Source organism: Aythya marila, assembly GCF_965140915.1.
Source record: "Aythya marila genome assembly, chromosome: 1".
Lineage (NCBI taxonomy): Eukaryota > Metazoa > Chordata > Aves > Anseriformes > Anatidae > Aythya > Aythya marila.
In genome coordinates this window covers 197490588-197513614 of record NC_139042.1, presented here as the reverse complement: position 1 = coordinate 197513614, position 23027 = coordinate 197490588, and the positions used below count along the sequence as shown (strand labels likewise).

Sequence of the window (23027 nt, the reverse complement as noted above, 5' to 3'; positions counted from 1 at the left end):
GAGTCACAGTCAGCTTCCTGGTCCCACATTAGGTAGCGTGCAGCAATCTTCACCAAAAATATAATTCATTCAGTAAAAAGTAAAAATGATCTTGATTGTCAGCTTAAAGCAAGACACCACTGGGGCTCTGGCTCTTATTTGAAGTAATTTCCATATAGATACTTGATTAATTTTTTGTTTAAAGAAGGATCTTTTTTAACTGTTTGCATTAGAACTTCACAGTTCACCAAAGTAACACAAAACTTCACTAAGGCTTCACAGAATAATAACTTTACAGGAAAGTATTTTATATTCGTATTTTATATTACATATTTTATATATTATATATGCTGAGCCAGTTGGAATTGATTAAACATGACAATTGTTGATGTAGTTGATGAGAAAAAATAAAATTTCCAAAAAATTCAATTAGTATTTCCCAGTTAAACCAGTCAATGTGAGAATAGCTATTCCTTTATCAACTATTATGTGTAATGTCACTGTGTCCTTTTTTTTTTTTTATGTGTGTGCATATTTCTCAACTTGCCAAAGGCTGAATATTAGAAAACTTGTTCATGTAGTACAACAACATCCAAAACACAAAATAATGCGTCTGACAAAAATGACATATACTGATATACATTTTCTACACTAATCTTTAGCAAGATTGGAACAGCTCCTATTAAAACATCCGCATTAAAATTTCAGGTATACAGTAAGAGATATCCAGATAGGTAGGAGCAGTTGAGAAATATAATGCAGTTGCAGTGTTATGTCTGAAAGGGGGTGGAGTTCTTTATAGAGCTTCTGTGGCTATAGATGGTGTACTTGTATTTGCTTTCAGCTTTCTCACTTCAAGTCATCAAATGCAATGAATATTTCATGAAGAATATGTGGAAGGGACTCTCATTTTTACAGGGTTAGCCTATGAAATATTTTGGATGAATTGCTGGTTTTCTGTCACTTTAATCGGAAAGAAAAAAAATAAATTGTGTTAATCAACTAACCCATTCTACTTTTCCTTCAGGACATTGGACATTGATTTGAACTATTAATATGACTGAAGAAAAAAATTGCAATGATATACTGTTTGGTTTAGTTCCTTGTTTTTAGTTCCTTTATTTTTTTTCCCTTGTCCTTTGTGAAAATAAACATCATTTGCAAAAGATGATCTCATAACACTGGAATTTAAAGTAAAAAAGCGAAAGCCTTTGCAGTATGTAATTTTGATAAATTCATTTTTTTTTTTTCTTAATGTTATCTTACAAGGTTTTCAGTAACCCATTTTTCTTACCCTGTACAGCAAGGTCTACTAACCACCGACCTGCAGAAAGTTCTGTCTCCACTGGCTCATCAGCCAGTAGCTTTGGCAGTGGATATAGCATGGATAGTGAAGGCAGCAACAGTGCCACGGGAGAGAATAATCTGTTTCCCATCCCAAGAATGTAAGGCTTTTCCTTTAATATACTGAATCCTCTGTCCTTTGAGAATGTGTAGCACTTTCACTTGCCAGTCATCTTATGTAGTCTCCTCTGCAGACAAGTTATGCATTAGAATAGCACTTAAATAGGTAGAATTTCTCAGAGCTCATACCTTCCTTTTGCTTTGTTGAACATTGAATTGTTATTAACCAACCAAATCTCTACCTAAACCTCATAAATTTATTGTTGTCACACTGGACAGGTTGTCTTCAATGCAACGGTGTAGAGATGAGCTTGGGTTATGTTTTAAAAGTGCAGTTTTCCTAGGCTAGAGAATGCTTAATTTAAATTTTCAGACTGACCTCCTTCTTGAAACACGTGTTAGTTGTGCAAATTAAATGCAGATATTGGATCCAACTGATCTTTCCCCTAGGTTTTAAGAGTTTGAGCAGAATTTCTCCAAAAGGTTTTGGTTGGAAATTTTAGTTCAAGATTTTATTTTTTATTTTTTCCCTGAGGTGTCTGTAGTACCAAGCTATTATCTGTACAGTGATCCTATAAAATGATTACACAGTAAACAACTAAGTTTTACCAGGATTTCCTTCCCCTTAACTATGGCAGTATAAATGTTCATTTTGCAATTTCACTTATAGTCCTTTACAGGAAAAAAATAATGTCTCTTGATCAGCTTAATGTTTGTAGCCTGAATTTTTATAGTTTGACTCTTCTCAAAATATTATTCAGTAGTAATGCATTGTACTGAACAATGTAGTGTAGTTCTTTCAGCATCTGAAATAGTTGTTCCATGTTTTTCTCCAGGACACAAGTTTTTGCTTTTCCTTTGCAGCCTAGACATATTAGTTAAAGCTGCAATAAAGAACATGTTTTAAACTTTCTAAAAAAGGTTAGAACTTTTTTTTTTAAAAAAGACTCCAGGACTCCATTCATTCTCTAGAACGGTGATATTTCTAAGTATTCACTATTCGAAAAAAATAAAATAAAATAAAATAAAAATTTCTTTATAAGTTGCTAAAGGCTAAAGAGGAAAACAGCCTCCAAACTAGGATTTCTTTTTTTTATCTTCAGAATCTAGGAGGACAATGTGAGCTGAGGCTGTGGGGTGCAAATTGCTTAATCTTTATTGAACTTTTCACTCATGTTATTTTAGCTTAAAATGACTTGTACTTTCCAGTGGCAAAAAGAGATTATTTTTAATTGGAATTGTCTATCTCAAAAGATAATTATTTTGTAGCCATCTCTAATGAGAAAAGCAAAGGTGCATAAAGTCCTGTGTACAGAAACACAAGATGCAGCAAAGCTCAACAGTTTTTAGTTCACATATACAAAATTGAAGTCCAAATAGTATCGCTTACTGTGTATTTTTTTAGCAATGTGACAGTATCTACAGCTACTTAGTAGCTGGCTGGCATTGGTTTATTAAGCCTGAAATCAGCTTCACTTCTACTGAAAAAAAAAAAAAGAAAGAAAAAAAAAAAAAAAAAAAAAAAAGGAGTCTCCACAGCTTTCAGCTTTTCCCTTAAATTAAATAAAATATATCCAGCCTTCTTATTTTCTGCTCCGTGGACTAGACAATATTTTTTTTATTATCATATTTTTAAGGTAATTTTTTTGTATCCTGATATTGGACAGAACCACTAAAAGTTACACAGCACATAGAGAGCAAATGCTTACTTTTTTTTATTTACACTACAATATAATGAAAATGAATGACAAAATTACTATTTAACAACTGAGACCTGTGGGATTGTCTTTGGGGAGAACGTTTTAAAACAGATAACTGGTTCTATTTTGAAGTCTGGATAAAAATAATGGTATATCTGAATATATGCTTGACTGAAATTCTAGTCAGCATCATGGTCACACTGATTTGTTAATGACTTCAGGGACTCTGATCCTGTATACTAATATAGCATAAGACCACACATCACAATTTGAATGAAAAGCATTAAGTAAGCTAATCAATTTAAAGTGTATTGGTATATAGAAACACTTTTGTTGGTAAGTTCTCTGTTTAGATTAAGTTTCTGATCTATCAATAGAAAAAGAGGCTGCAATTTAAACTGTACTTTGGTCTGAATGTTTTTAGTCATAAAAACATTTATTCATGAAATAAAAGAATTTGTGACGTGATGGAAATTGTTTGAAGAGGTAACTTAGAATACTTGCCTATATTAAATATTGCTTTAATTATCAAGGGAAATTAATCATTTAATACAGCTAAATAAATTTTCCTATTTAGGAAGGAATTTGTAAAAAAACCTCCTTTTTCTAAGTGTTATATCCCTGAAAATTACTTATATTCCCATCTATGATAAAAACTATGCCATTGTACTGTGTAACCACCTATACCAGTAAAATGTCTGTAAAATGATATTAATTTATAATGCAAAGGTGAAGATCTACCAAAAAATGTGTGAGGAATCTAGCCTTAGGGACTAATAATTCTTGTATTGCACTTGTAATATGCTTTGTAAAATATTAGCTCACAGAAGAAGAATAACTTTTAATTAAAACTGAGTTTGAAATCACTTTATAAACTGACATTATGTTCATTTTCTGTTCATTGTGAACATTCTGTTGCTGTCATGAAATGTAAAGCTGGTTCATTGGTAGCAAAGAATCACTGACCCTTTAACCCCAGAGGAATAACATGTATATGAAGTTAAATGTTTATATTCTCTATCACAGCATTTCAGAGTCTTACAGGAGAAAGACAAGTAGAAGCATAAACATCTTAAATGTTTTTGAGGGTAGTTATAGTCATCCATGTATATTCACACATGTATGCATGCATGTACATACATATACAAGCATGTGGAAAGAATTTTAAAAACTTAAAGGCTTTCATCTTACCTAACACTCACTGCCAGAAAATAGACATCCAGATTTTCATCCAGCTTCTTTCTACATCCGATGGAGAAAGATAGAGGCTGCAATAGCATTCTTTATTCCACTCACCTTATTTTAAGATTAATGTAAGTTTCAGAACTTGTCTCTTATGCTAAACCTAAACTGTAATTTAAAAGTAATCATTAAAATAAAATAATGACCACAAACATGCACTACCTGAAGTAATGGTATTGTAAAACAAATAGCAACTCAGTGACTCCTTATATATTTCACCATTCACCAGAACAGGATGAAGTGAGGAGAGGAGTTATACTCCTCTTTTTTTGTTTGTTTGGTTGTTTTTGTGTATATATATATATATATATATTTAAAAAAAAAAAAAAAAAGAAAAAGTTCTCTGAAGTGATCTTTCCAAATATCGATAATAGTAATAGAGAAGTTTGTCCACTTTATTTTCTTGAAATTATGTATACATATATATATTTACAGTTTATTTATTTATTTAATGCCTGTTTGTCTTGTGCTGGGCCAAATCTCATTGGTTTAGGTGAATAATTTCCTTAGATCTCATTTCTTCATGGTCTCATTGACAACTATGACCATGTTTTTTTAACAGAGGGAAGATGAGCCAGAATGGACAAGAACCTGTAAAGCAGTCAGGAGTGGGATTAACCGATGCAGAAGGTAAAAAGAAATACAAACAACACTACAGTGGTATCCCGTTCTATTTATAGAACTGATATGATGATTTCTCTTACTTGTTATGTTATGAAAGATTAGCTTATGTTCTCTCTGTATTATAGATTAAGGTCCTGGCTTTCATTTACTCTGAGGGCCCTTTACAAATAACACTAATGTAATGAGTCTTCAGTTCAAATGAAAACCTTGTCTTGCCTGTTTATTTAAAGTAATTAAATAGTTAGATTGCAATGAATAATATCTGTCTATCAATGTTCATTGCTTTTCATAGTACTGGAATAAAAAATATGAAGTATGGAGCTGATTCAGTACCCATTCAATCAGTAGAAAACATCCAATGTCTGTCAGGCTCTATTTTTATAGAATTTCAGAATATTTACTTTATGAAGTAATTATTTATTTTGGTGACTATATAAAATATTAAATAAAAATGTTAGATGAACATCAAGCTTGACTACTGCACTTAGACTGTGATGAAATTCTTATCTGATTGGGAAATCTTGAGTGATTATTTTTTTTTTTTTGTATGAATGTGGTACTGCTAAAGAAGGAGCCATTGTAATATTGGAGCTGGGAAGAGCCTGACAGTATGGCTGTTACAGTTTCATGAGCAATGCAATCATCATGTATAATAATGGACAACTGCATGACACTTAAGAGACAGTGTTTTGTATTAAAGGATATGTTAAGAAAATTCCATTTCCCTTTGTGTAGAAGGTATATTCTTTCAATATATGTTTCTGTTGACCTCAAATATAAAACTTAATTGTCATGAACTTCATGTTATTATTGAAAAAAATATCTTTATCATTTTAATGCATTTCAGCACTGCTTTGGGTTTTTAATTAATTCATAAATTGAAATTCATATATACAATTAAAGTTAACTTCATGTTAAGTTCAGCCTTAAGAAATCAATATTTATCAGGTTTCTGCAATCTGTATACATGAGGTAACAATTGCTTTTGCTATATTTGAGGTAAAAATCATCTAATGTTGCACAGATTTGAAGAAATTAAACCAGAATTTGAAGGGCGAACAGTAAACACTCTTTTTCAAAGCAAGAGTCCTGAACTGTGTATATACATTTTACTAATTCTTTAAATACATGTTACTCGTCGTGCAAAAATCCAAATTCAGATGCTTATCAGACTTCAATTTGTTCAAGGGTATTTCTAAATATTTTTAAAATTAACTACTTTTAAAAAAGAGAAGTGATGGGAAGAAAATGGGAAATCAGGAATTTTCCATTTTTACTTTGTGATGATATGTTTTATACAGAACGATAACTGTAAACAAATAGCTTTCATCATTTTGTTCTTCATGAATTGCCCCCTAGTTAATGTTTTGGATCATAAACTTCAGTACATACAAATAAAAAATGTTTTAATGTAATGTTTGCATCTCACACAGACAAGCACACGCATAAAAACAAACAAAACAAAACAACAACAACAAAACTTTACAAACTTTCAAAAAGATATGTATGCAGCATTTGGTCACTAAAAGTGCTTTTCCAGCCAAGGGCATATTTCTGCTAATCTTCAAAATCTGCGGGTAGCTGACGAGATGAAATTCCCTAATTTTCACTTATAATGCAACTAAATTCTCCTAACCTGAAAACTCTAAGATCTGCAATTACAAGTCTGAAAAAGATTAATGGTCCTCACTAAGCATTTTTTCTCCCATTTGAAAGAAGCTGGACTGGCCAACCAAGTTTTTAGTGTCTGACTTCTAGCTGACTATATTGATACTGATCAATTTCAAATGATAAACTTAAGTCCAGAAAACCTTTCAAGAACCTTTCAGTTTCAGCATGTAAATATAATTAGCTTGCAGAGTTCAGAATTCAGAGGAACTCAAGATTAACCAAAATTATTTCAGGATTATAGAATTATTGTGGTATTATTTTGATAAATGAAAAAAAAAAAAAAAAAAAAAAAAGTGAATGAAAATCTTAAAGTCTTCAAGATCATATTATATCTTTTCTGTAGCATGCTTTTCTATGTTATGGACCAGAGGAGCCCTGCAATTAACTGAAAGTAAATAGTCATTCCCATGTTTTATTAAGCAGTGGCTCTCATAGTTAACACTTGTATTCTCATTTGAAAATAAAGATTTAGTGTTATACTTTAAAACTTTTAACTATAGTACTATTTTTACATTTTCAAATACTCTTAATGGATGAATTATGTGAAAAGTAGCCTATGGATACTTTTAAAACTGTGTGGAATATATTTAATTGCTTCAACATGCGAGTCTACTGCTACTTGAAATATTTTAGTCACCCAGGCCATTCAAACAGGCCTGGCAAATATGGCAGGGGACTTAGACAAGATCTTTAAGACAGGTAGCAGAAGGCAAAGCAAGGTAGGAGTCTCAAATGGCAATGAAAACTGTTTTTTAGGAAGTTGAATCAGGACTGTGGCAACAGGGTTCAGATTCAGCTCACTGGGTATGACACAAAAATGTACGTCAGCAGAATCATCAGGGAAAAAAATGCTCCTTTTGTAATTGTTTACCCACTTGAGAAATGTGCTAATGTTCTGTTGGGAATGTTTTTGTGCTATTAAGATGTACCAGTTAAGTTATAAGTAAATATTGGAAAAGAGTATTATTTACTTTGCTGAAACAACCAAATGGTTGGTAAAAATAACCGTGAGTATTGCTATGACAACCTTTGTTTCTCTGAACATATCACTTTGTCATTTTCTGTATTTTCACACTAGTTATTAATATAAAATAATTCAGAATTTTGTTCTTGGGCACTGTGTTACAGTTATTTTTATGATATGCGCTGTTGCATGCTATCTTATACTTGCAATTCTGCCCTGAGCAGAAAAAAAATAATTTTCTTAAACTTCAGTAAATCTTATGACACATATTGTGATCTTTGTTGAGTTAATGCAAACCAATTTCTCTATTCATTTCAGAAAGTGCAATATCTTTTGTTTAAAGATCACTCATGACATGTTTCTGGAATATTACAGACAATATAGACAAATTAATGAACGTGTTACATGTAAGGATTGAAACTAACAATTAAAAGCACATGATTAATATATTGATTCAGTCGTAGATCATGACTGGTTTATCTTCCCTATGTAACTGCTAAGCCAATAAATCACAGATGTTATTTTCCACCTAGCAACTATTTATCCAATTAAGAAATATATGGGGAAAATTATTTTCTTGTATTTCAAAATAGTAAATATACAAGATAATTCCAAGTACCATTACTTACAATAGAAAAGAGCTATAGCTATAACTAGCATTTTAACTGAAGTTTTAACATAATTTGTTATAAGTAAATTTTGGGTCTTCTCAGTTTGAAGATGCTATATACATGTAATATATCATTAGCATTACAGACACTGAGGTCCATCTGAAACAAATGATTTAGGAAAGATGAAAAATATTTTAGGAAACATCATTAAGCATGACCTGGCTTCACTTGTTCAGTATTTCAGTATTCTTTGGAGTGAAGGAATACTTGCAAAGCCTCTATCATACTCTCTGCTTGGCCTCGTTGACAGCAAACTGTAAATATTATATGGGAACTGAGAGACTCCCTACCCACTTCCTCCAACATAGTGATTTATTTATTTATTTATTACTATTTTTCTTTGGGTTTCCATGTCCCGAATACCAAACACTTCTCTACACTGTTCCACCATGGCCCAACTGTTCACTTTCTAACCTTCCCACTATTCCTTTGAGCATCAACAGTGTACTAAAATTAATTCCCATAAGGAGGAAGCTCTCTCAATGTAGAAGTGAGTGAAACTGATCCAAAATGTCTAGAATGTTCTTATAAAACTTTTGTAGACCTATTTCCAGACCTGAGCAGGAGGAATATATTTATAATTTTTCAAAGTCTAACAACGAGATTACTGATATTGTGCAAGATAATAGAGCAGTACCCATTATTTACATAAACATTCATAAACTTTTCCAGAATTTTGCTTTCTGCATTTTATGCATTTGCCTGAGTTACAGATGGGAAAAAAAAAAAAAAAAAAAAAAAAAAAAAGTGAAATAGCAAAAAAAAAAAAAAAAAAAGGTGAAATAGCATACAAACCTTAAAAGAGGTCCAGGATGTCACTCTAACACTCTAATAACATTTGGGAGGAAAGGTGTATGGTACCTGGAGTAAGTGACTGGTAATCATTTGACCCATAAATTCTTCTTCATATTTCCTGGAGTAGTCCTGGTGAAATTCCTGTTCACCATGTCTGCCTGGTATAGATACAGCAGATGGAAAAAAGGTCTTGCAAGCTGTATCTTCCTTTCTCTTGAAGGGATACCCTGGAGTAATATGTGGATTAGCTGTTGAGTAAAACAAGGCATGAAACAAACTGACAGTACAAGCACAGCCAAGCATTTCCGCTTTCCAAAAAGTAATTAAAACTCAGAAAAATGTATTGGTTCATTCTCCTTTTACTTGCAGTTTAGTCAGGCTAAAGTAACGTTAATTGAGTAAAAGTACTCACTGGGTTATTACTGAGAAAGAACAAGGACTTTAGATGCTGCCTAAACATACTTGCCACATCATCACAATTTAAAAATTTAGCGAATTCTATTTCAACAATTCTATTGTTGTTGTTGTTTATTTTTAACTCCAATGGTTGAACTAAAAGAAGCATAACATTAGGCCTTCTGAAGACATTCAGAGACAAATGGTCTTTATTCCAGACCTTCAACCAGACAGATACAAGTGAGAGGAGAAAAGAAGGCAGATGAAGCAAAGACTAATCACAATACAGTTACTGAGATTTGCAAATTCTTTCCTATTCACAAATTTCTACTTTGATGTTTTAGTTGCCTAGGCTGAAAATATGTATTTTATTGCAGATGAGAAACTTGAAGTTATCTGTATTATTTCACAGAAAAAGAGGACTGTGAAATCAGATTAAAATATGATACTTAATATTAATGAAGCAGGTTATAATTATGACTGGACATCTTGCTGGATTAAAATCAAGGAGTTTTTTACTCTCTTTGTATAACTAATGGTGACTTTGAATAAGAACTGAGATTGGGAAAAAAAGTAAGAGAGATTGGGTTAAAAAGAAATTATATAACTGTGATCATCTAAAACTTTCATTCTTTCATAATCAAGTATAATTTCTATTTTTGTATCTATTAGAAGGTAACTTCTGTGAAACATAATGCCATCTTTCTTTTTAACTGTTCTTAAATATACAAAAAATAAAGTTAAATTATATACTGTACAACTTCTCATTTCTATGTTTATGTCAGGAAGTGAATAAATAAATGGATGAATGGCAGTAGTCTCCAATTAACCTACAAATCATACATTGCATTTATTTTTCTTAAATGTAGTTAAATTTAACTTTTTTTTTTTTTTTTTAATTCCTATCCTCTACCACATAATCCCTGACTCGCAAAACACTAGAAGTATAATTATCAGCAGTAAATGAGCAAGACAGAACCAGTTTTTTTCACAACAGCAGAGAATTTAATTTGTTTTGCAGTAGTTCCATGTTTCTGTACCAAGGCTCTATCCGGTTCTTTTCATTTTAAAATACTATCTCAAAACTACAAACAGAACCATCTATTGTGTTCTTACACAAATGGGATATACTGTCTTTGCTTGTGCTGTCTTCCCAATAACTCATCAGTGTTGAATCTTCAGTGCTACCACATACTAAAACATAAGAGAACCTGAAAAAATAGGCTGGACTTTCAAGCATACTTCTTGAATCAATAAAATCTTGTAACCTCTGAGTACTTGACTGTTGACTTGATTGTAATGGATATTGAGCCATGAATTTAAGGAGAAAATCAGTCAATCTAAAGTGTTACCAACACTGACCTGAGCATTCTCTGAATTATATATATATTTTGTTTGTTTCTCAGTTCATGTCTAGTAGTATATAGAAAAAGAAATTGCTGAACACTCTCAATGAGTTTCTTAAAGACAAACACAAACTTGTTCATCTCTTTTCTAAACTACGTTTTTTAGCAGTAATAAACCCCGTGTTTATAGGTTTATTGAACCATTGTGACTTAAACATTGTTTCTAAAATAAAATATTTCTGACTCTAAATAAAAGAGTTAAAATGTGATCCTTGCTCAGGATTAGATCTAAATGAAAGAATAACTCATTGTCAAGTTCCTCTACTATCTTTATAAATAAAAAGGCTACAGTTCACCCTCTCATTTTTTAAACTGTCTTTAACATAAAATCACAACCTTGCTTTCTGCCATCGTCTTCTAGCTAATCTAAAAGGATTACTCTCTAGTACTCTTGACAGCATAAGATTAATCAGTGCCACCAATATTTAAAGCAGAAAATACTAGCAAAAGGTGATTTCTTGATTTCTCGCCTGAATAACTGCTTTAATACAAAGTGGGAAAAAAAAAAGGGGGAGGGGGAGGGGGAAGTAGGATAAGTGAATATAAAGTAAATATTGCAGCTGCACTTGCATCTAGCCTGTCACATGCTGATTACCTCATACTGCACCACCTTTATTAAGGCGAATGATAGTTTGTATTTCAAAAATTGAAAAGTGGGATATTCTTTCTGTCATAAGGGATCCTCAAACCATGAATGAGGCTTGAATACACTGACAGTAGTCTTTCTCCTTCTCTTTCTATTTTAAGTTATCTGTAACATTTTATACATGCTTCCCCAAACTAGGAATAACTACTCTAATACCTAAATAATTAGAAAAATTCTTTTAAGATAAAAAACAACAGCATCATAAACCTAAGAATGATTAGCTTCCTCCCAAAACTCTGGTAAACATTTTTTTCATCTATCCTTGATTGGTCCAGTTCTCTAATTTGCCCACCTGGCTCTCCAGTAATAATTGGAGCAATTAGTTCTACCTTCCTGAGGTATTTGCCCGTATAACCCAGCTGTTTTTCCTGAAAAGATGCAGAAAGAATTTAAATTTGAAAAGAAAAGAAAGGAAAAGAAAAAAGTGACTTCGTCCACAGATTAAAAAAAATAGGGGGAAATAGGACTAGGTAATCTTATGTATTATTGAATCCACATCAAAAACATTGCTTTATATAATTACAATCCACCCTATTGCTAAATTATTACTATACAGCATCATTAAAAGAGTAGTAAGTAATCCAGGGACTGTTTCTGTGAATAACTAGTGGCTGGTCAAGCTGTTTGGGCAACTCTTGTATGAACTGGGGCTGGCTGGATATTAGCTATTAACTCCTTTGGCAAGAAATTTTAAGTAGCTTGATATTTCTAAGCTTTCATTTGAAATGTTTGCTTTTTTCCATGAGATCTGTAAAAAAAATAATAACTATTAAGACAAAAACAAAACAAAACAAAAACCTTAAAGCAAATGAATTTCAGCTTTAAACCAAAATAACACCCTTTGATATGGTGCTGCAATAATTATCAGGAAAGATGTTTTTCTTGCTTAATATTCTTAATCACTTTTATTGGCTTTGATCTTAAATGCTTTTTCAGTATCACATCACTGTTTGAGACTTTCAGGAGGATTTTTCTGGTGATTCCTTGGAGGTGTGGTAGGGTTAGAGGGTTTGGGCTTGAGAACAGTAGTGTTAGGAATTCTATTCAAAAATTTGACACAACAACATGCTGTTATTTATTAGCATTTTTGGTGAAATTATTTAAGCTAAGTCTTTAAGAAAAAAAAAAAAAAAAAAAAGGTTATGAAGGCAACCTGATTGTATAGCTACTGACACATTTTCTACAAATACCAGTAAATAAAGGTGACCTTTGGCATCAAGAAGAAAATAGGAGTATTTCTTCACCATCCTATCCTTATCCCCAAAAGGGATTAAAGGTGAAGATGCTGAAATGCATGGATTCTGATATAAGACTGAAGAAGGGCTCCTTCACCTAGTGAGTAATTTAAAACATCTTTTAAATAGAGTCAGTTTTCATGATCAGTGCTTATTTAGAATCAGAGAAAAAAAAAAAAAAAAAAAAAAAAGGTTGAGACATTAATATGAGAGGGTTAATATTAACTCCTCTTTGAAATGAAAATAAGAGATATTAAGTAGAATTTTAAAATATAATTTTCCTAGATATTTTACATGGTCTCCTTCATAATTAGGTCCCAAAATTTTGTTCATACTTTAGGAAAAAAAAAAAAAGTGAAATAAAACTGTTTTAAGAGCAAGGGCATTCAGTGCTCAGCTATGTAGAAGCTGTTACGTAATAGTGGCAGGACTGGGGTTAAATGGACCTCAGAAGATATCCTGTTCTTCAAAACACAATATTGTTCCCGAAAGATTTTGCTAACCCGCATCAAAAATCTTAGTGGTGATAAAGGTTTTCATTTCTTTGGATGGTCTGTTCTAGAGTTGACACTAAAATGTTTATCCTAACTTCCTGCCTAATCTTGCTTGCTGAAATTAAAGAGACAAAGAAGAGTCCAAAATTCAAGCTCTTTCGCTCACAAACAGCACATTTTAGCAAGCACTCCCTATGCACATATTTTTTTCAGCTTGCCTAACAGTGATACCACGGTTGCTCCTAGTGGACATTTCTGTAATAGAGCACCACTTTTGTATTTATCTGAAACTGGGGGGCAGGGGCAAGTGCAATAACCTATTTCTATAATTAACAATTCTTTTTAAGTCCTTATTGTTTGTAAGTCATGTAAAAATAGCTAGTAATTCATTATATGGTTTAGAAGGTTATTCTTTATTTCTTTCATTAAATAATTTATAACTTGCTTAGAAATTGAAATATTGTGCTGGGGATTCACAAAGAGCTTTCCCCCCCACACACACCTGTTCTTGTAGTATAAATCCTTTTTTAGGCTAATGTTCAAACTTTTAACAGTTAGCATTTGAGAGAGTTTAGAATTATTGGACTGTAAGTTCTATTTCAAGACAGAATTTTTTTGAAAATCAATGTGTTATAACGAATAACACATTTTACCTGTGATGAAACACATTTTACTTGTGATGAAATAGCCAAGATTTTTCTGACTCTTGCGGTTGGGAATCTTCTTTCATATCTACAACTAGAACACTGTGCTTTGTCCCCAGTTTAACTACAGATGAATATGCTTATCACAATGATCCATGTTCATTATTTCATCCTATGATAGTAGGTTTAGAGACTAGTTTTAATGAAATGTGTTATCCATTCCTTTTTCTGGAAAAGTTTCCAAGTGGTGTTTTTTTTGTTGTTGTTTTGTTTTGTTTTGTTTTGTTTTCTGCTAAAGAAATCTTAATAGTTTGTCCTTGTATAGGCATTTCTAATTCCTTTAAGCTATTGTATGGGCGCTCTTCTCTATTTTATGGTATTTCTTCTTGTACCACTAGGAGGGAATGAAACAAACAGAAGACCAAAACAAATATAGTGGCAGGAAGTGATGTGCTATAAGTTTAGAGCAGGTTGTAATTTGTGTTGTAATTTGTGTTTGTCTACCAGGATTCGGGGGCTTAGTGTATCCTGCTGTTTTAAATACCCTAAAGTATTTTGTGGCCCAGTCCAGCTGCTGCTCCAGAAACTCATGGGAATCCTTCAGATTCTGCACCACATCTGCCATTCTTGAGCAGACACTTCAGTTTCACTAGAACTTCTTATATGGTCCCAGATCCTTACATGTATAGGCATAAACCTGAATTTCTCCCACAGCCAAGACGCTATTCAGGATCCTCTTCAGAGTCAATGGAAAAGAATTGACAGTCCAGGTAGCTCTCTGTTAAGAATCAAAAGATTATCATGAAAATTTGCAATTTTAAATTTGCAAAATTATTTTAGATAGATGAAATCAGATGAGATTACTTTAAGCCTTGTTCTACCAGATGGTTCCCAGGTTTGCATGTGTCTTGATGCCATCCACTGCAAAGGTCTTTCTCTGCAGAAACACCTTTGGCATGTTTTCATTTTGTTATACTTTTTAAAGCTGTCTTTATATTTTTGGGTGCTGCTTTGACTTTGCACTCTGACTGATTGTGCTGTGATAATAACAATGTGACTGAATTTCCATGCCTTGAAAACACATTTCTGTAGATCTCCTGGGTGAAACACCAGATACGTATATCCGCCATCACATTTCACGTTTCACATTGCTAAAATGCCTAGAAGTTCACATTGTTTCCAAAAGTCTGGTAACATATTGACTATGATAATTAGTCAGTTTGTGTGATTTACTAGAAAAAGACCCATATGTAACTTCTGTCAGTTCTTGCTGAGGATGATATGGTGTTGTGGTTTAACCCAGCCGGCAGCTAAACACCACAGAGCCATTCGTGCACCCTCCTCCCTCCCTTCCTGGGATGGGGGAGAGAAACAGGAAAATGAAGCCTGTGAGTTGAGATAAAGACAGTTTATTAAGACAGAAAAATTATAATAACAATAATAATAATGATGATTTATGATATTGATGACTGTGATAATAGTACTACCACTAATACTGTGTACAAAACAAGTGATGCACAATACAATTGCTCACCACCCGCTGACTGATGCCCAGCCTAACCCCGAGCTGCTGGTCCCCTGACCCTGGCTAGTGTATATACCCCCTATATACTGTTCAGCATGACATCAGATGGTATGGAATACCCATTTCGCTAGTTTGGGTCAGCTGTCTTGGGTCTGTCCCCTCCCAGCTCTTGCTGCACCCCCAGCATGCCTGCTAGCAGGACAGAGTGAGAAGCTGAAACGTCCTTGGCTTGGTGTAAGCACTGCTTTGCAACAACTAAAACATCAGCATGTTATCAGCACTCTTTTCATCCTAATCCAAAACATAGCACCCTACCAGCTACTAGGAGGAAAATTAACTCTGTCCTAACTGAAATCAGGACACATGGATACTTTCTGTTTACTCCTGCTGCTCACCTCGTATTTATTCACCAGCTTCCTGATCTCCTTGGCTGTGTCTGGCTGAGTGTTTAACTTTTCAGCAACATGTTCTTATCCATAAAATACTTTGTTATGTTCACGAAAGATGATGGATTCTCAGTGATTTTAATGCAATTATCCATTTTCCCCTCTTTCTCCCCTCCCCTGAAGCATACCTTTCTGATTAATCTAATCATCTTCAAGGTTTCTTTTTTCTTGGCAGGTAAAGGAGAGAAGGGAGCCTGGCCTCCTTGTCTCTGGGCTTTTGAGAGAGCGATGCAGACCCTTTAACTCTTTGTCTGTACATTGATCTCAAGTCTAATTTGGGGGTTTTGTACATTTTATAATATACAGAGACTGACTTTATACAGAGACACTATTTTTCATGTTTGAAAAAGTGAAGACTACACAATATCCAGACTCAGGATCTTCTTTCACACAGTGCTTTCTCTTCAAACACTCCCACAAAGCTAAATTATCCAAGTTTCTGCAGACTTATGCCACAGATTGGTACACTATATAGTCTGAATTTTAACAATGGTTTTTAAATCTATGACATCTGTATATGAAAGCTGGCATTTCCAAAGTAAAGAATCTGAGTAGTGTTAGAAAGAAAATGAAGATTTTTTTTTTTTTTTTCTGTTTATGAACATTTTATGTACATTGAGCTTTTACATCAAAGGATGTGGGAAACAGAGCATAGGATCCCCTCCTCATCACTCCTTATCAGCAACACCTTACTTAGCTGTTCCACTGAGTAGAGAGGCTACTCTAGATTTATAAAACTATACAAATATAGTGAGACTTGAAGAGTCTTGGCTTGCCAAATGTGGCGGAACAAGAAACTCAAACACACATATTCCTTTCCCCTTTCTGATATCAACTGCATACATGGAGATATTTTTAAGGCATAGGAAAAATAATCTCTGATTTCTGCTATAATTGTACAGAAAATTCTTACTTAGTGATTCTATGATTATAAATTAAGTAAAAAGTATTCAGATCTTTTTGGATGCATTTTATGAATGGTTATTCTTACCTGAATAATCCCAGTTTTCGTATTCAAGGTCAATGCCAACAAATTTCTCACATCAGAATTTTTTCAAAATATTACGAGTTCTGATGAAGAGTTTAAATTTCAGATAAATAATGCAAACCTAAGAAGGGATATATAGAAATGACATCCTTCTTCCATGGTTTGACTGAATAACCTGATCTTTATGATGTAGTTTCTGATTACAAAATGAAGGTTCCAATATACTCTCAACTGTTTGAAATACTTTGAGAATACTGGCTGGGCAGTCTTGTGTAAACACCTTTTCTGATTATTCCAGGTTACCTTAGATTTTTAGATAAAGAACCTCCAGATTTTATGCATCACGTTGACAAGAAAATGGAGGTAGTACCCAAAGAAAATGGTCTTATCTGGCAGGTTTAAGTAATGTATGCTGTGTGCATCTGGCCTTCCATCCTTCCTTCTGAATTGCTATTTTTGCCATCTCAAAATGAATTTTTGAAATGACATTCAACTCATTGCAATACAGCTCAAACATGTATCACACAAGTGCTTTTGGCCTCTACCCAAAAGGGGATTAGGAGGAGAGACTGATGATGGTCAGTCTGCTATGCTGTCTCTCTGGACATTTTCAAAGATATACTATACACCTCATGTCCTCTTCCTAGAAGCACTCATCTATTTATCCATCTGTAGATAAATGTAAGTCTGTCACAGATTTACATTTCCATTTCACTAGAGAGAGATAAACGCCCTACTTCTAACATTGGTTCAGTATGACTGTGAGTCTTCAGTAGACAATCAATCTTATGTAGTCTCACAAAAAGTGAAGTCAGCTTATATGTATAGATGAAAATCCTTAATTCTCCAGTCTATTTTTCATTGAGTTTAACCCCTTTGTAGGGATGCAAAAAGTCTCTTCAAAGCTTACTTACAAGACATGGGTAACATACATAGGAAAAATAAAAATCTCTGAGGAAAACTAGATTTACAAAATAATCTCAGCCATAAATCCAAATACCCCACTAAGTAAACTGAGCATAGCCTTACTATGAAACACAGCCTTGACCAAAACTTAGCCTAGAAGCAAGCACTTTCCTGCTTTACTTTACTTCTGAAAATAATCTTACATAATTATTTTAATGTAGGCTGCATCTACATCGTTTTGATTCAGAGCAGTAACATACTTTGAAATAAATTCTTCAGTCTTACCTTGCTTTACACTGAGACATTTTCCTTTTTAAAGTAGATTTGATACATCCAAATCAGGTTAATTTTGAAGTAATCTAAACTGGAAATCTATTCCAGGTGAGCACTTTATGTGCTCCTGTCCCTCGGTATGTTATAACCATAATCAGTATTGAGTCCTTTAGAAGGAGATGGACCACATGCAGAAAAAGATTTTTATCAAGGGTTAGAGTAAATCCAGCTTCAAGTAGATTCCTGACCATATAGGTACCATATAGGTATAGCTGCCACAAAACTGATTCCTTTCATCTACTAGTCTGTTCCTATTGCACCAGATTAGATGCTAATACCAACATAGTAACAGAGAATTAATCAAACATCAAAGTATATAAGGACTTGGTTTGCCACTTAAGTCACTTGAGAACCCAGTTTTCTACCTTTTGCTACCTAACAGTGTTATAGATATAAAACACATAAAAATACACACATATATCTTTCAAAATATCATCCTGTGATCAGTATGGTGAGAAGACATCTTTGTGTCTGTATAAAGGGGTCTAATGAAATAAAGGAGATATGTGTGTCAGCTGTCACACTGCAAGAAATCAAGCATGAAAAATGTGAAGAGTGATGGACATTTCACTTTCTACTACCACATTGCACTGATGGAAAGCCTGTAACAAAGGGTCTTTCAAGCATTTTTGAAGAGAAGACAAGTACACACACATAAGAAAGTCTCCCAGCTTTTTGGTATTTCTTTCCATTTAATTTTCCTTCTGTAGTGTGCTCTCATTCAAGATTGTTCATTTTATGTGAACTGAAGTGATTTATAAGCAAGTGTTATGTAGTGATTTTTACATAGTCTTACATACGTTAAAGTTCTTGACGTAAGTTGTTTGGTTTTTTACACTGTGAATTGCATTAAGTAACTTAAGTTCTTATGTAGGCATATCCATTCAGAACATTGTATTAAACTTTATTAAATTTCATAAGCTTTTTGAGCTTATGATGCTTATGATGGGAAAATTTTCCTCCAGTGAGTTAACAGGAGTTGTGCCATTTACTGAAAATCAGAATTCCATATAGTGTAGTTAGAGTTCTTCAATTAATTGTGAAATAATTTACTTAAATGCATATATTGCATTGTACAGGAAATATTACTTCACTACAATATAAAGTATAGAAGTATACACAGTATACACAGTCATGTCACACATAGCTAACATGCAAGTCAAATAGATGTAGTGTGCTAGATTTAAATCGTGTACCAGTTTAGATAAGAACCTACTCCATAAAAGTCACTGAAATTTCATGAGACTCAGGTAAGATAAGAGGAATCACAGTGAGAAACTTTCAAGTACTGTGGAAAACACAGAAGCAGTGTTGAAGACTGAGAAAAATTAGGACCAAAGCATGTAGCTGACTGAGCAACTAAAGTGCTGCAAATGATCTCTGAAGATGGGAAGCCTGTCCTCTGAGCAACCCTGAGCTCAGACTCCACAGCTTTTACTCTATTATTTATCATGGCAACACTTTTGTCCTATTCTGCCTATGATCTTTAACTCCCTAGGTTTTCACTGTACTATTTAATTTAAGTAATCAGTATTCTATTTCAGAATGTTACTTTCAGATGGAATTAATCCTTTGCAGCAACAGTCTTGTTGGGATTCAGATCAGCACCTTGTCCGAAGAGAAATACCTATACTGTATAATTATTTTTGCACCTAGTTAGTTTCAGTACTGATGCCAGTGGGTTTTGTAAAACTGTGGTTAGGCTGTGAAATGGAAGGTAAGATTTATGAACAATATGAAGTAGAAAATTTGTATTATACTGCATGTTAGGAACAGAAATGGAGTCAGCAATTTGAAATAAATGTAGGTAGCTATAACTTCATAAAGTTAAATTTTAGCATGAAGATTTAGTGTTGATTAGCTCAACAAGCTAACTCAATTATCTATCACTGTGCTGAGTCAAGGTAGATTTAATATACATATATTCTTAGGATTATTAGATCAACTTCAGTGATTTATATGTATACATATGCATGCACATACGTAAATGAATGAATCACAAACACACATATACATGTATATGTATGCATATACAGATGTATATTATGATCTAGTAATTGTCTTACATAATGTTTGGAAAAGAAATCTCAATTTTGGAAAAACTGCTCTCTTTCTGCTGCATTCTGCATTATTCAAACGATCATTTTTGTTTCATTATCTTTTGTTACCTAAAGAATAAACACCACCATTTGTGATTGCAACAGATTTACAATGGGATGAGACTGAGTCTGACTTAGAAAGGCAATGAATCCTGTTAATCTCTTTCAGCTTTAAAAATTTAAAATTGACTTTTCATCTGTTCTACTGTTTTACTAGTCTTTTTTTTTTTAATAGATATTTTTTCTTTTTTTTTTATTAAAAAAAGAGTATTTACAACAATTTAACAATTACTGATTTTATTGGTAATTTACTTTGACTGTGAAGAATAGGATAAGTACATTTCTAGTCTGATTCTTTAGATTTTGCAAACATGACCTGCTTAAGTAGTCTAGGAATTTCTCTAAATAGTGAAGGTTTTGTTTCAGTCTAATACTTGTTCTATTTCCATGTTAATTTTCTAATTAAAAACCTAGACTTTTGTCTAATCAATCTAATCTAGTATCCTTTTACAGCTGGGACCTCTGAACTAGATAATGTAATGAGAAATGTTATCATGGCATTAGTGATGCCATGATGGCATTTGCCTCTAAGGCAAACCTTTTGCAATTAGTGGTGAGAAATAACAATTTTGAAGGTGTAATTCATCTGACCTGTTTTAGAGATATATTTGCAAATAAAACAAACCACATTCTAGAAGAGCAATTGCTCTCCTTATACTTTAAAGTGAGCCTTGACATCTAGCTGACATATAGACATCAGCATTCTGACAAATGAATATATCAGCAGGGTCTGTCTCCAACAGACATTAAATAATGCTGTAAAATGTTATTCTATATGCATCAAGAAGTAACTTTTAAACACATTTAACTTTATTTGAGAAAAATGCTAATTTGATTTGGTTTGCAGTTCTAAAACCTGCTGCTGTGCTCAACAGCAAGTGTAATTACCATTTAGAGTGTTAAGTTCCATAATTATTTTGAACTAACAAGAAGCACAAGATGGTGTCAATTTGCTTTTTGTTAGAAAAAGCTCTAATTAAGAGGTGAAAATTGGAATATGGGGAAAATTTGAGGTCATCCATTTACTCAAATATATACAAAATAAGTGCCTTGAAATCACAGATGTGTAACAGGACAACAGAGATCAGATTTTATTTCATTAAAGATGAAAATTGAAACAGATCACAAACCTAAATTAAAGACCACTTCTGTGCCTCTTTAGAATACGTTACAAATACTAATTCAGCTTTCATTGTATTTATATAACCTAATATTTTTAGTTCAAATTCAGTGTTGCAAACCAGTTTGATATCCCCTTCCCCGCCCCCCAAGGAAACAGGAATTCTGCCCTCTTTTCTCCACCCTTCTAATCTCATGGGAAAGAGTACCAATAAAAAACACAGAGATGGTATAGACTTTCTGCAGAATTCTTCCATGGATTTAGTGACTGACACAAACTCTCATGTACCTAGAGCTACTAATTGGCTCTTAATTGGTTTTGTCTCTCAAAAGAGTTGATGACTTGTGTTTGTTGAAGGAAGCCCATTCTCAAAACACACTAGCAGACAGCAATCTCCCTGTTCACCTAAGTCAAACTTAATCTAAGTTGCCTACAGAGACCATACATGTTTTTTTCTGAATACCATACTTCAGTGGAGATAGCACTCCTATCCCTATTGTCTACACTGTTGTTCACCACAAAAACAACACACAGGAAAAAAAAAAAAAAAAAAAAAAAAAACAGGAAAAACAGGTAAATCAAATTAAAAGGCAGCACTTACAGTTAGTTTCTTTTTCTTTTTCTTTTTCTTTTTTTTTTTTTAAATAAATATATTTTTTTAATCCAAGTTTCCTAATATTTTTCACAACTGAATGATATAGTAAAATAGTAATCTTGGTCTCAGGTTAAAACCACAGCCTCTTAGATAATTTTAGAATTAAGAGTGCCCATGATTCATACTGTGGGCCTGATAAAAAGCTTGGGGAGTGAGCAGCCCACAAAGAAACTGAGTATCTGTGTGTCAAAAGAAGAGTGAGGAAAAGCCTAATTTCTTTGCTTAGACTTTTCTGGGGAACAAGAAACATTCAATGGGAACAATGAATTTAAGTGTCCTTGAACTGTGAGCAGCTCCCAACAGACTGTCACATCTGGGTTCATAGCCTGTGCCAGTCACACGTCATGTTTGTAGCTGACAAAAATGATCAAGGTGACTGCACTTCCTCTTTGATTTTGGCATAACATTTGGGCCAAAGTGACAGCAGCAAACCTAGTCACTTCTGAAATCTTCCAAACCATCTTTATATAAGATCTTCATATTAAGTTCACTTCATGAACACTCATTCCCAGTATTAGAAGCCCTCTGGGAATAACTACCAACCTTCGAATTACATAAAAAGCAAACCCAGCCATACATAGCCAATCTGAAAGATGTATGAATCTGATCTCTTCAGATGCCTGCAGCAAAACTAAGTGATGAGGAATTGGGCTTGTATTCATGCTGCAGTACTACTGATCGTTGTCTCCAGTGGCAAAACTCTTGAATGTGCGGCTGGACTTGCTTTCATGCAGGAGTACTAACTTGTTGATATATTTATATACAGCTATATTTAAAGCTCTTTTCTTGAGGCAACTTCTTTTTATTGTAAAATGGGCAGGCTGTGAAAAGAGATTTTTGTGCTATGTGTTTTCAAACAACTGTGGGATAATGTGGGGACTGCAAAGTATTTTCAATATTCTTTTTACTTCTTTAAAATGAGGGAAACTAAAAATATACAATTGATGCCCAAAGCAATTTTAAAAATACTGAAAGTGCTGGCATTGGAGAAAATGTCATTTTCCCACAAAGCTATTGGTATTTA

At 33.3% G+C, this 23027-nt stretch overlaps 1 protein-coding gene across 1 annotated transcript in view; it reads left to right on the top strand.

Annotated features, from left to right (window-relative positions):
- The window catches only part of PCLO (piccolo presynaptic cytomatrix protein), a gene marked incomplete at its 5' end in the record, with an annotated part of 366889 nt that overhangs the window by 317281 nt on the left and 26581 nt on the right, over nt 1-23027 (top strand). The window contains 2 exons of the mRNA XM_082755642.1: nt 1283-1424; nt 4888-4955. Coding sequence (XP_082611768.1) covers nt 1283-1424; nt 4888-4955 — 210 coding nt within the window. The remainder of the gene's footprint in view (nt 1-1282; nt 1425-4887; nt 4956-23027) is intronic.